Below are 18,401 nucleotides of genomic sequence, written 5' to 3' on the forward strand. Positions count from 1 at the left end.
TTATCGCCTACAAAAAAAAAGCAAAATCATTTCACTTCACACCGTCGTTATTCAGTAATGAATCTAATTTACTTAAAGTACACGAACGATATAAGATATGTCAAGATCTTTCTAATGGCAAAAGTAATAATATAAGACCAAAGATTTCCAAAGTGACTAGCGGGCTTCTGGGTGATTCTCAAAGTGTAGAACGGCTGTTAAAACTGCATTTTATATAAATAAAAATTCATAAATTTATACATGAAAAATAAAGCTAAGAGTTCATTCGTGTTAACATTTAAATGTTATGTATTTAAGAAATAATCGTGCTTAAGATAAAATGGGAGATAAACGAAAGTTTAACAATAGTTTAAATATAAGAGTGGCCGAGCGGTTTAATGCGCTGGTTTTAGGCACCGGTCTCTTCTGAGGCGTGGGTTCGAATTCCATCGCTGCCAAATCTTTATATTTAATCTTTTGTCCTCGTACTTTTCGTATATTTCAATATCAAATAGTTTTATTTTAACCTTATTCAGAACGGAAGAGCATTTGTGCCAGGTGTGTGTTTTTTTAAACTCGAAATTTGAGTTTACATATCTGTAATTTTCGATTTAATAAAAACACACACTAATGCTCTTCCGTATAAAACCCTTAGTTCCGTACAAATTTGAAAAATAAGTAATTTCAACCATCAATATGACCTATAATTTTAATATTTTACGTGTAAACTTAAAATGTTTAGTTTCAACGTTTAACATTGAATTTTAAAGAAAGAAAAGTGTTTAACACAATGAAACACAAAGATAAAAAAAGGATTTCAGATTTTATCAAAATAAAACCTTACAGAACCAATACGCATGAAACTTTATAAAAATTAAAAATTATGTTCCTTTAATCACAGTTATACGTCATTTGACAATTTGAATTAGCTAGATAAGAGTTAAGTCCTCACTTTCATATATTAATGATTATTACAGTTGGTAGTGTGGCCGAGCGGTCTAAGGCGCTGGTTTTAGGCACCAGTCTCTTCGGAGGCGTGGGTTCGAATCCCACCGCTGCCAGAAAATTTTGTTTTAAAATGAAGTTTCAATACGTTGTTAAAACCATAAAAACTCGAGAACGGGACCGCAGATTGCGGCGCATATTTTCGATCGTGTAACGGTTTTTAAAAACGTTTCTGCTACATCTAAATATCTTTAATTATTATCCGAGTATGTGGCCTCAAAAATATATTATCAATTGAACCCAATCTGTCTGTTTTAAGACTGGTCAAATTTTACGGTATTATAATATTTATTTCAATATACCGTAAATTTGATTGATTTTTAAATTAGCAGATTATATTAAATTGAGATTAGATAATTTAAGACCACCCGCTCGCATAATATGAAAAGATATTCAAAGGACAAACAATATGTAAAGCCGGTACGGATTCGGAGTTATGTGCCGCAATATGCGTCCCAGAGTTCCTATGGTTGAAACGCTTCTCATGCCAAAAAACGTTACTGTTGATATGTTATTAAATTGTGTATATAGGATAAGGAGCGTATACAAATACCTCTTTCATAGGATCTATTTAAAAAAAACCCGAACCGTCATAATTATCTTTGTTTAATACTTGTCGGAAGTTTTGGTTCGAATTCCAATGCTGCAATAAATAAGTGTACCATAGGTTATTATAAATCAACCGAATCGTACTGATGTTTTATTCTATGTTAAACCCCTGTCACACTAGGACGGCGTTCTCACGGCGTCCAAAGAAAATTCAGAACGCCAAGGTGAGCGCAGTAAGATCGCAAACATCGCCACAGCATCGCCGTAGCATCGTAGTGGCATCGCATAGAACGCCGACCAACGGCGCGCATTTTGAACATGCTCAAAACAAACGCCGTCACTCGGCGTTCTAAAATGAGCGCACTAGCATCGCAGTAGGGACGCAGTAGCAACTCAGTAGCATCTCCTACAACGCAACAGGAGCGCCGCGAAAGCGCAAACGAAACGCCGAATGAACGCCGTGGTTATCCACGCCGCTTGTACGGCGGTTGTGCGACGTTCTACCTTAAACTGCGTGTGCACGGCGCTTTTACGATGCTTTACGATTTCAACGCAGTGTGAGCGCCGCGAGAGCGTCGTATGAGCGCCGTAAATGCGCAGTGAAAGCGCAATGAACGTCATAGAAGCGCAGTCCTAACGTAGACAATCGCCAACGAAAACGCCGTCGAAGCTCCGTAGCATCGCCATTATCGCCGTGAGGACGCCGTGAAAACGCCGTGAAGTGTTCATGACATCAACAATATCACATTTTTTATTGCGATCTCGCGGCGCTTTGTTAAATTTAACAACGCCGTGCAAACGCAGTGAAAGCGCATTCTAGTGTGACAGGGCCTTTAACAAATAAGGTCTGGTAAAATCTTCAAACCCTGATTCTTTGCGAGAATAATATACGGAAACAATTCATTACTTATTGATACCTGCCTATACTACCACCGTGTAAAAATTTTTTCCGACGGCGACGTTTATTTTTGTTAGTTATTAAGGTGTAATTAGTAGCAAATCTTGAATCGTCATATACCAATAACCTGATCACTCAAGTATGACCTTCTGTGACAGAGTGGCTGAAGTCACCTGTTTCGAACCACTTAGCCGTTAACTACTATAAGTTCAAATCCCTTCATGGACTTCGGATTCTTTCATGTGAGGAAGTTAACCAGTTAGCTTTTGTTATATTTGTTGTGTATGTTATTGGTGTAAACTTGTGCTGAAATAAATGTACATAAATAATCGGGTGAACTTGAAGACTTCCTCCACCGGTACAACTTAAAATTCACCATATGACCTGTGAATTAAAACTCAAGGGAAATCCGAAGCGCTTCTTATTGAAACTAAATGAGATGTTAAAACACTTGACTGTTTTTAACAAGACTTCAATTTTCTGTATATCGATGTTTATTACAATTTGCAATAGAGAGAAAAATTGAAAGACAAATATAAATATATTTTACCATTGAAGTAAAGCTGTTAAACTGATGAAATGTACTTATTTATTCGTATACTGAAAGTGTAAAATAATTGATGAGTGAAAATAATTGATTAAAGTGAAAAATGTCAAAAAATAAAAACAAAATAATTATATCAAATAAATAAGTAAAAACAGAAAATCCTCTTTTTTCCCTTTAAAAAAAACATCACTAGAGGGAATGAAAATGACTTATGACTAAGTTTGACAGTTGAACTGCTCATTTCCAAACCTAATGTTATAAATGGGTGATGATAGCGATATAGATATCAGTTGGTAGCGTGGCCGAGCGGTCTAAGGCGCTGGTTTAAGGCACCAGTCTCTTCGGAGGCGTGGGTTCGAATCCCACCGCTGCCATTTCTCTTTACTTCACTGTTTTTTGTTTTTGTCCTTTTGTCTAAATTAACATTTAAGATATAGATATTTAATAGACTACTGTTTACAGGGTATTTATCGCAAGAGAATAGAGTGAAGTTTTTACACACACCATTCATTTCTTTTCTTTTTTTTAAAAGTTTATATTCACGAGGACAGTTTAATAAGTTAATTAGACGGAATAAAAACTATTGTGGCATATTTCTGCCACCAGATAACCATATAACTAACTAGTTAATTAAGAGGTTAACTAGTTACGTAACTAGTTAACCTCTTAATTAACTAGTTAGGTATCAGGTTATCTGGTGGCAGAAATATGCCACCATAAAAAACAATTGAAAATATTGATATTGATAATATAGGTAATTATCCTACAGCAGTTATAAAGGTCATTCTATCATGTGATGATAATTTTCTATTTTTATAATTTCAGAGTACTAGAGGTGCTGGACCTACTGTTGACTTACCAGAGGAACTCCAGGCTACAGGTATGTGCATGCCACATGGGTACAAAACAAAAATATTAGCAAACCTGAAAACCCTAATTTAGTGTTATTTAATCGGTTTATTATAGTAAAAGAGAGCTTTTTTTTTCAGGATTAAAAAAAACTGAACTTCAGACAAAAGCCTGAAAATGTGTGCCCATAATGTATCAGTAGTTAATTAATAATTAATTGAATGTATATACATTGTATATATTTAATTATACGAATTATTTTTTAATAGATAATAAAACTATAAAAAAAATAACGAATTTATATATGTATTACAATAATCTAATTTTTATTCATTTATTTATGCCATGCAGATGTTATTTGATTGATTGATTACTATTAGTATTAGTGTTATTGTTATCAAATAATTAATTAATATTTATTATAACCATTATCTATTTTTTCTTCATTTATGTATTTTTCTATTTTTATTATCATTAATATTATTATTATTATTATCACTATTATTATTATCATTATTATTATTATTATTATTATTATTATTATTATTATTATTATGATAAAAAAAACACATCCAGTAAGATGGATTCTGATATATTTTTGTAACACAATTATCACAATACAAAGTCTAACAACAATTTTTACATGATAATATCAGTAACAAACGCTTGCTGTAGATAAGATTTGACTAGATAAACATATTCTCATCAAAACCACATGTCAGCGTACATATCAATTACCGTGTTATCAACAAACATAAGATGAGTACATTAGATGTATCTGGGGGAAAAGGTTGTTTTTTTGTCCCAGATGAATGCAATCTATCCATAGAAGCAGAAATATTAAAATGTATGAAGTAGTAGTAATAATAGTAGTTTATTCTTTATTCCATTAGATAATATACCCATGACCGTATTACAAACATATTGTATAAATGTATTTCATTACAAATGTATGTACGTTTTCTTAGATGGGAGAAGGGTTATTAGAAGATTTCCTCTTACTTTAAAATGTAAAAAAAATATGTTTTAAGTTATGTATAGAAGTGAAATACTATGACATGTAAAATTCGAAAAAGTTACTTTTATAGAATTCATGTTTTTCAAATTATATTATTTTCTTTTTAATTTAACAAAATCAGAGACACTTTTGATGAAGTGAAGAACATGGATGTTACAGATGTTTTAATTCAATGAAAACAATACTATGAATATTGTCTAATTGGTAAAACATTACAAAATGTATATAATTTGGATGAACAATAATATTTTGGCAATTTCAATCTAAAACTACGAGAAAGATAAATGAAATTTTCTGATTTTTTTGGTTATTTCCTTATGTATGAACATTATTATTGTAATATTTTGTTAGGTAACATTTTGACAGGTTCAACATATTCAAAAAGAAAATAACTAGCCTTGGGTATAATGAATATACCTGTAGGTGAACAGGTATAATACAAAATGACTGATTATTTTCGTGAAGATATCAGTTGGTAGCGTGGCCGAGCGGTCTAAGGCGCTGGTTTAAGGCACCAGTCTCTCCGGAGGCGTGGGTTCGAATCCCACCGCTGCCATGTATTTTTTATGCAAAATTATAATGCATAGACTAAATGTAATTATTTATCGTGCTATCTACAGGAATACATTAGCATATCTTATTCTATACATATTCTTCTACAATGGAGGTTATAGAATAAAGCGTATCCTTAAAATATATGGCGTCTCTAGACTCTCTAACATTACATGTCATTTTTTCTCAATTGCTCTTCCACACTCCCAGTTGGCCTAAGCGAGGAACATTTTTTGTAAAAAATATAATAGGTCAAAACTGATGGGAAAAAAGAATGGCTAGAAAGCAGAATTATCTTTCATAACGTGTGGTTGTCTTTAGCAAGTGTTATTTCTTTCAGAGTTTTGTGGGCAAGTTCAAGGTTGCGGAGCAGTTAGCAGCACAGGGTCGGGGCTTGACTATCATGTGCTCGTTGCTGTACGACTCGTTCGATCCCCATGACCAATCACAGTACGTTCAAATGTTATTATTAGAATCATTAATTATTCTGATAAAATGCCTGAAATCGTTATGTATTGTCGTTATAGTATAATTGGGATTTAAAAGTTATTAAGTCGTTATTATTGTATTATCTGAAGTGTTTCTTTTCATACAATCTTAAATCTGAAAACTTTTCAAAGATTTGATAAACACTTTTATCTTAAAATTCTTATAAAGCAAACAGTAATTAAATATACATGTCTAAACACAATAACCAATGTATTAATTCTGAATATAATTATGTTCTTTATTTTTATAGAGAATTCTAAAAACACAAAACGCTTATTCGACGTACTGAATTTAATTGCTGTCCTACAGATACTGAAAATGAATGAATGAATGAATGAATGAATGAATGAATGAATGAATGAATGAATGAATGAATGAATGAATGAATGAATGAATGAATGAATGAATGAATGATATTAATCACATTAACAATAACTTGTTTTGAGCTTATATAAAAATTAATGTTTTACAGAAAAGGACTTGGTGTGCAGAAAAAAGTCAATCGAGAGCTTAGAGATATGTTTAACTTGTCAGCCATATTTGATGTAGAATTTCTCACAAAAGTGCTCATGGTAATGTGTGAAAGAAATGATTTAATTAATTAATGTACTGTATGTTAAAAGAAAATATAAAAATATACAAAGAAATATGAAAGCAATCTTTGCTGTATACTTTGTATTGAAATGAGTTATTCTTTTAATGTGTATGGCAGAAAAGTGTTTTTATTTAATAATATAATTTAAAATGATGTTTAAAAAATTTATGCCCTATGTTTTGCATTGATAATAAATCAACGAAAGCAAGGAATGTTTAGAAAATAAAATCTTTCTACACATTTTTCCTTTGATTATGTTTTAACTTATAACTGTTCACTTTAATCATAACATAGCAATTCCTGTTTGATTGTTTGAATGAATAAAAACCAAGTGCAACTTATTAATATAACATTCATTTGTTTTCAATCAGGATCTGACAATGTACAAGTATAACAAGATGATCATCAAGTCTTTAAATATCCTGAATAAACTTTACTCTTCCAAGATGAACATGTTCAATATTGCCAGCAAGGCTCAGGTAATCTTCTAGTGTATTTAATTAATCGTTAATCATTTATTCTGTTTTCCGGAAAAAGAAAATTTCACATCACGAGAGCAGAATGATCTTCCAAAATTGCACTGAAAGAAAAAGATATATAATTATTGGATCCACTAGGGCCAAAAATCTTAAAAACATAAAATTGTATATTATTAATGATATCAACTGCGGCACTTAAAGCTAGAAACATTATATTTTACATTCTTAAAATATACCAACTTTGACATTTAAAAAAGAATTCTAAGGTACTCTAGAGCTGATACAATGATTACCTCTTCCATGTCCATTTCAGATTCTTTTGACGCAAGATTCCGCACGTGTACATCGAGAGGTACTAAAGAATATGCCGATACTGAGAAGATTATCACGTGCCAAACTTGACGATCAACAAGTAAAACTGATGGGGAACATCCTTGATGATTTGGCTGAGTAAGACGTTTTGCCTTAAGCTGATTAAAATATTTTTCATTTTGTCAAATTTCAAAATAATAATTTAAGGTTAATACCCTAATATGACTATCAGTGTTCGGTCTTAATTGATGCTTCAAGTAGCACTACTTGGTAGCGTACTGTTTTGTAGTAAAAAACCAAAAACCGATTTTTTTAAGGAAATTTATCTATGAAACATTTACCTTTGTCGTTTATTATGGTTGAATCTTAAAATCACATTTAAATAAAATGATAAAAATGTCATAAAAGTCTTGCCAGAAAAGGGCAAGAATATGATATTTTATAACCATCTATATCTTTGATGCAATGAAACAGTAAACTATGCAATAAGGAATATCTTGATGTACGTGTAAATTATACGTCGTCTATTCAAGCAAATATTATATTATGTAAATCATAATTAAATTTTGCTTTTCTTTTCTTTTTTTTCCCCGTTAATTTCAGATTCTGCCATCTACCTATGACCCCTGACGAACCTCATCCTATGAACCAGAATATAATGATTAGTAACGGTACTGTAACTATAAAATATTACATGAATATAATTTGAGTTTTATACAACACTGTACATTTTATACATACACTTTATTTAATGGCATATTATGTGTATATGAGGTTATTCATCGTTACTTTTGTAGAACAATTATCCGTCTTTATCATATTGGAGCAATATTTTATTTTGGATCAAGTCAATTCTAAGTCATTCCTATCCATACCCTTTCATAAGCAAAATTACTATACATATGTATGAATTAATTAATGTTTTTATTACAATACATTGTCAATGACATAGTAACGACCTGGATTATGATAGTGATGATAGTGTCTTTAACTTGTAATATTAACTCTGTATACACCATGACAGGAATTTTGGATGTGCTGTTTGACATACTGGTCCAAGAAATCGATGCAAAGTTACTGGTAAGCATTACTGTTATATCTTCTTTCTTACACATTTTCCCTATAAAGTTATTGTACAAATTTATTCAGTTAAAAAATGATATAAAAGCAGTATTGTCCAACGTTATACAGTTGACACAATTTATTCAATGTTATACAATTCTATTGAACTTTGGTTTCAGTAAGATTCCATCCAATGTATTTGCTATATCTTATGCTGTTAAAACATAACGGTAACCATTAATTTGACCTGTTTCACTGTCAGAGAATATATGGTGGAATGACTGACATCTTCAAGAAGGCATTTTACTTGCTGAAGCTTCTAGCGAGAGAAAACTTCCGTGTTCAACATCATATTATGGAACGCCTCGATATCATGCTTGATGTCAGAGTCGTAGAATCTGATTTGGCTATTGCCCTAAAGGAGGTAAATATTTGATTATTTTTATCAGAATTTGATTTTACTTCGTGTTTTATATTAAGAGTAGATAATTAGTGTATTTTTTAAAACCTCTGTCATTTCAAAGAGTTAGATTTTATGATACCCAGTATGCATGGTATTAAAACCGCTGCTCCATAATCAAAACCGATAATAAATAAGTCTTACAATCTATAGATGTATCAGTACTGTGAAAAGTGTTATCCTTTACATATTATTGCTATTTTATCAATTAGTTTTAACTATCAATCATTTAGCTGGCAATTTATATACTAGTTGTATGATACTTACAAATTACATCATTAAAATACTACAACCGTTGTTACCTTCTGAAAAGATGAATCAATGACTATGATATACTCATTATTCCCAGGTTTTCTGCGGCAATCAGGCAACATGTTTAAAAGTCAGTCCCCGTCAAATACAGAAAATTGTAAACCGTGCAGCTGCCCTACAAGACCGGGCACCAGAATTCCTGGATCTTCTTGGCATGATTGTCAAGGTGGTGGGAACCAATCTGACACTGAAAAGAAACCAGGCCTATGTTATGAAATACATCATGCAGAACTACAAGAAAGTCGCGTTTGTTCTAGACATGTCCCGGGAAGAAAGGTGACATGACGATATTTAAATAATGATGATTTATTAGTCACTTACCATCATTTAGGAACTTTTTTTTGCATGCAGAACCATTTTTTGCACAGTTTATATATTATCATTTTCATTCTTAACGTATAATATTAGATCATTATTGATGATGCCAAACTGAGAAGTTATTTGACATTTATTTAGAATATTCACATCCACCTTTACATCATTAATACAATGGGTTTCAGAGGCATTTTTCATTGATGATATTTCACGGTATCATTGCAGTTAAGCGGGTTTTAAGGATGACAATAGTGACAGTATATCTATGCATCTCCTTTTAGGAAGTGGCTTGTCTGTCAGCATCAATACACCTTGCATTAAGTAAATATGTCAGACCGACACTTCCAAAATCTTATGATGACTTGCAAGCTTTACTGGAGGAGGCTCATAATAGAACCGCTGATGTAAACTGGATAGCTTCGTCCTATGGAGGAATCTAAATTATTTAATGGATATGAAAAGATTTCTTTGTATCATAAGTATAAGAACGTTATTTGAAATGTAAAGTGTGTTGTTCCTTGTGTAGGATATTGTTTTTATTTGTTTTAGAGCCAAGATATTGACTGATCCGAGTGAGATATCCAGATTGAGGTATTACATAAGTCTTCTAGATCTTCTAGCAGCTTGTGCCGAGGTAATTGTATCTTATTTATCTGAACATGAAGAAAATGCAAAATGGACAAAAATGAAACAAATATGTATTTTTGTTCAACATTATCAAAAATCTTTCGTGAAAGGCCCATTAGGCCCAAAAAGGATATTACTTTTATTTTTTCTTAAACATGTTTACTTTTAGTGTATAATGTCAGTTTAAAAAAAAGACAAGTGGCCAATTATCTTAACCATCTTTTGCTTCTTTATTTGATGTATGTGACACGTCCTTAATATTTTCTTTACGGTCTGTAAACATTTTATGTTTTTGAGGATTTATTATACGTGGACTATGGAATATGCTTCAATGCTTGAACAGTCCTTATCATTTGGCATTTTATGTTTATATGTTAAGTATATTTGAATTATGATTTTACATTGCTTATTTCCAGGGCGAGAACATGTTCATTGAATCGTTGTGCCAGACCATTCTGCCCATTGATGATTTACTTTGGGTGTTAAACAACGACAAAGTGGATAACGTTTATAAGAAACCATTCCTGAAATGTCTACATCACGTGTACATGAAAAACGGGGATGTTGCCATGGAATCAGGGGCCTCTGAGATGTCACACTTCGGGTAAGTTGATGTTTTGCAAAATATGTTCAGTACTGTGACGATTTACGCTTCAGTATGATGTAGATATACAACGAAAAAAAGAAATATTTTCACCAGATATATCCCGCTTTGCTTTGAGCACTTGATGTTTAGGATACAAAAGTTTCAGAAACGCTTTTGTTATATTTGTAAATGAACTTACCAGTGAATTATTTCAAAAGGATAAAACTCTGTTGTTAAATTTCCAATGGTAACCGATCACTTGGAGAGAATTTTGTAAAATGAAAAAAGATTTAAATGTTATTATACCAATAATCAATCAAATACTAGTATATCCGTGTTTGTTTCACGATACAAAATTATGTATATATGATTTACAGTGAACGTTAATGTTATTGAATTTAAGATTACTTTTGAATCTGACTTAAGAAATACAAAATTATGAAATCACTAATCGATACTGATTTGTAACAAATTTTATTGCCATTTTATTGTGTTTTTTTTTCGTATGTGTTGTGATGTTTAAAGTATTTTCATGTTTTTTATCTTTACAATTGTTATTTCCTAATTGTATTTATATAAGATATTAACAGTGGTCAACAATTTGTTTGTCATTGTGTGTTTGTGTTATACTTGTGAATTAAAATGTAGTTTTATTAAAAATCTAGAAATGTTAGAACTTTATTGTATATATGCCTTCTTCAGTGAAATATCAAGGGGACAGTGCAATATTTATTCTCGGTAAAACTGTCCGTCCATACGTGTGAATGTATAGATTAATAACTGCAACCAAAAGCATGCTATATACCAGGATTATTTCATCTTATTCGGGCTTTTGAAACTTCTCCAAATATGAATGGACAAATGATTTACATTCAGCGAAATATTTTAAAACTGTTTTCAAGTCTGAATAAATGTTTAATTATGCTTTTACGGAAGACATGGAAGACCTATAATATGTTCGTCTTCGGTGGATTTCCCAAAATTAAAATATCGATTACGAGTAAAGGAATTTATTATGTTCTTCAGAAAATATTTTTTCTTAAAATGATGATCAGTGTAATAGGAAATATGATAAGGAACTGAAACTATAATCTAAATTCTATTATATTCAAGAGTGACTCATAATGAAAATTTAAAACTGAATTCTGGCCAGTTTTTCGACACTATTGAAAACTGGGGAATAGAATCAGATGAAATAAATCTGGGGAAAAATAAACATTAGAGGTAGTGTGCAGAAGTGTAACACTGTAGACAAACAAGAGCAAATTCAGTTGCATATTATTAAAAGGAATGCAAAGCTTTGCAGCATTTGAAGTAAGTAAGCTCTTGTAAATATAAATGATAAGTAGTATTAGATGTTGTCAGTCTTGTAACTTTATTGTTAAGCAATTTATGTGTATATTGAACTCGATGGGCATTATAAATATATTAATTAATTGCTGTATCATTAATTGATACAAATCAATCCTTGCATAATCAATAGCTTTCTCCTATTACAGCCGACATTTTAATGTTTGCATGTTTTTTATGTTTTTCTTTGTGAAACTAAATGTAAAAACATAATTAATTTATTATATGATATTATGGAAGCAAAAAAGAATGTAGACTCATTATTCCTCAAAACGCTTTTTTAAATAAATTATTTTATCAAAAAAATACCATTAAACTTCAGATCAACTACAATTAAGTATTTTTGTTACTTATAATTAGAATTAGCAACAGTTAAAGAGTTAAGAATTTAGAAATCAACAATATCAGGCATTAATTTGTTATGTAATGTTATTAGAGACTTATGGGACTTCATGTCGACGGTGTCAGTTGAGATGAACAGACTGACGGACAGTGTTAAAGAAGATCCTGATAAGATAGCGGTCTATATAAAGACAGCACCAGAGAAAAGGTAAATAAGTAATACGTTTATTTACTTTCTTCCCTTTGTTTTTTTGAGAAAATGATGTCTTATCTAGACATTTTTTGTTAAACGAAAGATCTTCCGGCAGAAGTTAAATACTCGAGTCATAAAGAAACTTTGCAATAATTGCTAAAAGAGAAAATACACATTTTAAATGAGATAAATAGGATAATATCAATACAGTCAGATTTGTGTGAGACTTATTTCATTAAAAATGTCTACGTCACAATTCTCATTCTCATGATTCATTCTCTATTGAACAATATACGTTATATGTTATATGTAATCTTGAAATGTTTCTGGTTTGTTTGATTTTATCTAAGTGGTCCGTGGTATGTTTAGTTGTTAGTTTGATAGTATCCAAGTGGTCCTAAAATGTTTATTGGTTGCTTTGATATATCCAAGTGGTTCTTGGTATGTTTAGTGGTTTGATATATGTCACCCAAGTGATTCTTAATAAAATTAGTGTTTGGTTTGACATTATCCAAGTGTTTCTTGGTATATTCAGTGTTTGGTTTGATATTATCCAGGTGTTTCTTGGTATATTTAGTGGTTAGTTTGATATTATCCAAGTTTTTCTTGGTATATTTAGTGCTTGGTTTGATATTATCCAAGTTTTTCTTGGTATATTTCGTGGTTTGTTTGATATTATCTTAGATGTTAATGGTATATTAAGTGCTTGGTTTGGTATTAGCAAAGTGGGTCCTGCTATGCTGTAGTGGTTGGTGTGCTATAATCTAACTTATTATTTGTGTGTTCAGTGGTCAAGCAGCTGCCCCAGACTTTGAATCATCGTCATATGGAACATTGTTGTTCTTCTTGGAAGGCGTATTGCCCTTCTTGGAGTCGTTCTACAGGGACTTTTACTTCCCGGACAGCTCAGCGCATCCGAACGAACTTGACGAAACGGATCATATTGCAAAAGCTATTGTGGTAAAGTGATCTATTGAAATCTATTTTGCATCTGTTAAATGTTCCATATTGAAATAATGCATCACGTCGTCACATAATTCCGTTAAATGTTTCTTTGTTGTTGTTTCCTTTGGTATATATCAAGATAAGTTCTGGTGGTATAAACAATATATTGCCTTTAATGTAGTTAAGATACTGTGAACTATTAAATGTAGTTGTTAAATACCTGTATCATCACCTGCTGACGTAAAACATGTTACGATCACTACTCCTTTAGGAAGTGAATATGCTTTTATAGTAAATTTCAATACATGTACATACTATAAGTCAATTTACATACAAATGTATTTGTTCTTTGGCAGTTTCGAATCATTATATTTTTGTATTTGAAAATGTTTCATTGTAGATGTTTGGTGAAGTTTTGGGACCATTGGTATTCAAGGCATCACACATGAAGAACCTTGTTCAATGTGTTAGTGTGATAGTTCCAATATCAAACATGCCGAACTCCGTAAGTAACAATTTTAATTAGTTTTTGTCTTATATTTGTGTTTAGTGAGATTTAAAAGAATGCACTGCTTATTATATATTCAGTATGAACAGTTTGGGTTTAATTACTTTTTGCACGGACTAGAAGCTTTAAAGCGAATAAATGTATCACAATTATTATTCATTTTCGCTGTACTTTTTTTAAAATGAATCAAATTGGAATTATCATTTCTCGTTTTTCAGAATCTAGACCATGTTTTGAACAGATTTGCCTCTGGCATAACTGCTGAGGATACATCAAGTGCAATACGAAGGGTAAGATACATATAACTTTTCTCATTAATTCTCACCACGTGAACTTGTCCAGCTTCCAGTTTGGACTTTCTTTTTATTTCTTTTTTGTTTTTGTTTTGTTGCCGTGTTTGTTTTGCAAGCGATTTTTGAATACGTTGATTATTACAATACCTAGACAATTTAAAGACAGCTCTGTGGACGTAAAACTTAAAATGGAATGATTCTGAAAATAAGATAGTTTTATAAACTTAATGTTGATTCTTTTTGTATCATAGGGAAACATCGAATACTACTCAGATGAAGTGGAGATAAACGCCAAATTTCGGACGTTTACTAAGGGTTGCTCTATCGTGTTTGCTGGACATAATACTGTCACTGCACAGCTTAAATACAAATCAAAACGGGGTAAGCTTTTTTCCATAAGTAAATTGTTTTTTATATCATTGCCTCAGTGCTATTAGATTGATAATAGAAATGTAAGACAGTAACATCTACTGGAAGGGCATCGTTATTGAAACTAATGTGCGTAGTGTGTGGAATATGTGAAAGTATCTTTAATTTCATAAAAGACTATGCTTTTTAACTCTACCTTGCTGGTGTATGTTTTCTTGATGCAAAATACGTTCCGGTCTTGAGTGTATCATCATTTATATATAATTTACCTTTGCAAGAGTGTTGTAAAATCAAACTATAATGCATGCAAGATGGATGGGAAATATTTGTTTTTCCGTTTCCAGAGTACACTGACCTGGGTGGAGACGAAGAACTTCCATTGGGAGAAGAATTCCAAAGCCTCGTCAGATGTTTCATCATTCAGTCAGAGAAGAAGATCATTAAGAAATACGAGTGGACAGCAAAATTGATAGAACAGCTTCAGTAAGACTCATACACTGTTGTCTTTGCAACTGTGACCAGTTTCTTAAAAACATTGATTTCATATAATAAAAATCTGGAAATAAATTGATCCCTCGGAAGCACTAATCACAACAAAATTACAAGAGAATTGCAGACTCGGTTTGATTGAGTCTGTACATGAGGGATAATGAATACGTGCAACATCCCTCACGCCCCCTAGCACCGGCTTGAGCGGTACTCAATTCTCAACACTTAATAGTGCTGGCATCAATGATCCCGAAGGACAAGAAAAATATAACAAAACATATAATTACGCATCTATTAGTAAAGTGATATCGTAATTGCATTGCAATTTAAACTCAATAAATATACATGTATTGTCTTACATGATTGCGCAGAATAATAAAGCTTTAATCAGATTAAAGCTCAAGATAAATAATTAATAATTGGTATTATTTTATCCTAATGAGAAATTGTGTAGACATTGTTTAAATGACATTAATATAGAAGATACATTTTTTTCTCATAAAATTGAACACATTTTCGAAAAATATTATTATGGTCACTTAGTTGTTTTATAATATTTATAATCTTATAATTATGCTCTTTTCACTTAGCATTTCTTTGGAACGGAGACGAATGACTGAGCATGCGCGACTTGAGATGGATGAACTGAACATAAAATGTCTACAGATTCTTAGGGCTATGATTCATAATGAGGAGAGGAAATTACCGGAAGACTGGGCAACACGGACAACAGAAACAAAAATTGCTAAGTCAGCTATAATTATTGATTATATTTTTTATTCAGTTTCAAACATTTTCCCATTTTCAGGGTAGTGGTTTCTTAGAACGTATCATAAATATTATACGGTTTTGATAAATTTTCATAACTTAAAGCTTGTTAGAAAATAATTAATTCAGAAGTAATTCGATGACAAATATTTTAGAGTAAAGTGGTGACGAAGAACATCAGTTTTGCCAGTGTATTAAATATTATACAATATACAATTATTGACTAGTGATCCTATGGACTACAAGTCAGTTGCAAGAAATACATATCTAGTTGGATAAATGGATCATATTATGTATGATTATTTTAAAATAATTCAAAAGAGTAGGCTGTTACATTTTCATTTTAACAATTACATTCCACAGGGGCTTGAAAGTAATAAACGAGATACAGAACTATTACGACTCACGGAAAGCGATGATGAAAGTTCTTCCTCATCTAGCCACAAGGAATGAAGAAGTCGCAAAAGAGGTTCTTGGCTATCTTTGTGTCATGCTGTTCAATGCCAACCATACAGTACAGGTAATAACTTTTTCTTATCTCTCATATGTTTCTGGTTTGTCTGTTTGGAAATGAAACATATCTTGCAATATATTGAATAAAATAGTTGTTAAAAATTCCCACTAAATCATCATTTGCATTATATAATGTGTAAAATACTTTATTATATTTTATATTTTGTGATATAAAAATTTTTTACTTTATATTTCTGTCAAACTATTAATTTTCACTTTAATGTAAAATTAGCCATAACAAATATTTTTGAAAAAAAAAGATACCGTATTATGAAATGATATAACAAACTTTATTTTAGAAATCAATGTTGGACTACTTTTTATCCACAAGAGAAGAAGTTTTCTTCATGGCTGTAAGAGACCGAATGGCACTGTCGACAAACACAATAAAGGAAAAGTATGTTTCTAAGATATAACAAATATAACATGAAGTTTGGACGGTATACATTGATTCCTTATATAATGTAAGAAACTCTGACTAGAAAGAATATAAAAGTATATACAAAGTTTATACAAATTTAAGTCTAACATTCACTGACTTAATAGATCAAACACAAAAAATTAACTTCTAGACTTCTTAGATATCAGATATTGTTACGAATAATAAATACTATCAAAACCGTACCCTGTCGCCGTTCATTATATGTTTTATTGACATTTAATTGTCATTATTAACTTCACATAATACTGATATTGCATGCAGAAATATGCTCATGGAATTGATTTCAGACGATCTCTGCAAGCCCAGATGGATGCACAGAAGAAAAAAGATTCTACAAAATCAATTTCTAAAAGATCACAAAACACGTTTTCTGTTACAATCCATGCTCTCAAGGTATAGTCTTTTGGGTTTTTCTCTGCAGTAAACGAAAATTTATGGTGACAAAATCAAGTTTTAAATCAAATCATAATCAAATAATTAGAAAGTGTTTTGAAATTATCTGTTTATTTCTGTATTCTGTTTTCGTATTTATATCTTATTCACAAGCAATATCACGGTTACATTTTAGGTAAGTTTTCTTTTATTTCATCGTCAATTGATTCATTTATTATTTTATGAACTGTTACCAACAAATTCTCAGCGTCTGAATTATGTGATTTCTTATCACAAATAATCCAAGAGAGATCCAATTTTATTAATTTAGCATTGTTTCCTTTTTCCGAGTTAAAAATCACATTGCTTAAGAACCAGTTTTGTTGTCATATTTCAAGTCCTAAAGACTCCTATCAAATCCACATTGAATTCCATCTATCCTTTTTCAGCTTTATGTCCAAAAATACCTATTGTACTCTGAGCTACAAAATTCTGTTGAAATTTAGCAGTTTGTAATATTGTTGAGTTTAGTACATAATCTGTTGGACTCACACACAGCCGTAATGTACCATAGGTTTTACATTTGTGTATTCGTCCAAAATAATTCATATTTGTACTCAACAGTGTGAGGCGACTTCATATTATATTCCTTTTGTCTTTTTATACACACTTACAATTCATTCCTTTACACTATAAACTATATAATTATGCAAGTGCGCTCCATTTGCTTAAACTAGCAAATAACATTTTTCTTTAACATGATACATATATTGAACATGAATACTATGAAGTAGAATATGTTCATTAAATATTAAATACACAATAGAGTATTTTTCTATTGTGTTTCGCAACGGAAACGAAATTTATCGGCGCTTAGTTCTATTCCATGGCCGAAAATTATTCGACGAGAGTTGTCTACATGTGACAAAGTTAAATTAATTAAAGACAGTGAAACTTTGCCGAAACCTACTTTAAAAATCTGACCAATATGTTATTATTATAAACAAACAAAGTAAACTAAATTCGTTAAATCATTACCCATTACCCAAATGTAAACATATGCGGATGTACTCAGACTTGATCGTTATGAGGTAACTGCTGTTCATTTTTATCCAAACTTTTATGTCTTTATATGCAATAATGGGACAAAAACAATTAAAACATATTTTATATTTTTTTTTGT

At 31.1% G+C, this 18,401-nt stretch overlaps 1 protein-coding gene and 3 non-coding genes across 4 annotated transcripts in view; all 4 read left to right on the forward strand.

Moving 5' to 3' along the window:
- LOC132713750 (inositol 1,4,5-trisphosphate receptor type 1-like) overlaps window positions 1–18,401 on the forward strand; it is a 77,607-nt gene that overhangs the window by 44,597 nt on the left and 14,609 nt on the right. Inside the window, exons 27-47 of the mRNA XM_060696430.1 lie at window positions 3,804–3,858; window positions 5,738–5,847; window positions 6,359–6,458; window positions 6,853–6,960; window positions 7,274–7,410; window positions 7,876–7,943; window positions 8,297–8,352; window positions 8,597–8,758; window positions 9,144–9,382; window positions 9,971–10,055; window positions 10,465–10,652; window positions 12,421–12,534; window positions 13,308–13,479; window positions 13,865–13,969; window positions 14,191–14,262; window positions 14,517–14,646; window positions 14,979–15,117; window positions 15,714–15,872; window positions 16,255–16,411; window positions 16,704–16,801; window positions 17,134–17,239. Coding sequence (XP_060552413.1) covers window positions 3,804–3,858; window positions 5,738–5,847; window positions 6,359–6,458; window positions 6,853–6,960; window positions 7,274–7,410; window positions 7,876–7,943; window positions 8,297–8,352; window positions 8,597–8,758; window positions 9,144–9,382; window positions 9,971–10,055; window positions 10,465–10,652; window positions 12,421–12,534; window positions 13,308–13,479; window positions 13,865–13,969; window positions 14,191–14,262; window positions 14,517–14,646; window positions 14,979–15,117; window positions 15,714–15,872; window positions 16,255–16,411; window positions 16,704–16,801; window positions 17,134–17,239 — 2,560 coding nt within the window. The remainder of the gene's footprint in view (window positions 1–3,803; window positions 3,859–5,737; window positions 5,848–6,358; window positions 6,459–6,852; window positions 6,961–7,273; window positions 7,411–7,875; window positions 7,944–8,296; window positions 8,353–8,596; window positions 8,759–9,143; window positions 9,383–9,970; window positions 10,056–10,464; window positions 10,653–12,420; window positions 12,535–13,307; window positions 13,480–13,864; window positions 13,970–14,190; window positions 14,263–14,516; window positions 14,647–14,978; window positions 15,118–15,713; window positions 15,873–16,254; window positions 16,412–16,703; window positions 16,802–17,133; window positions 17,240–18,401) is intronic.
- On the forward strand, window positions 959–1,040 carry Trnal-uag (transfer RNA leucine (anticodon UAG)). The gene has a single exon. It is a non-coding gene; the product is annotated as a tRNA-Leu (tRNA).
- Window positions 3,271–3,352, forward strand: Trnal-aag (transfer RNA leucine (anticodon AAG)). Its single transcript has one exon. It is a non-coding gene; the product is annotated as a tRNA-Leu (tRNA).
- On the forward strand, window positions 5,320–5,401 carry Trnal-aag (transfer RNA leucine (anticodon AAG)). Its single transcript has one exon. It is a non-coding gene; the product is annotated as a tRNA-Leu (tRNA).

Source organism: Ruditapes philippinarum, unplaced genomic scaffold (genome assembly GCF_026571515.1).
Source record: "Ruditapes philippinarum isolate M1 unplaced genomic scaffold, ASM2657151v2 ctg272_1_1_1_1, whole genome shotgun sequence".
Classification (NCBI taxonomy): domain Eukaryota; kingdom Metazoa; phylum Mollusca; class Bivalvia; order Venerida; family Veneridae; genus Ruditapes; species Ruditapes philippinarum.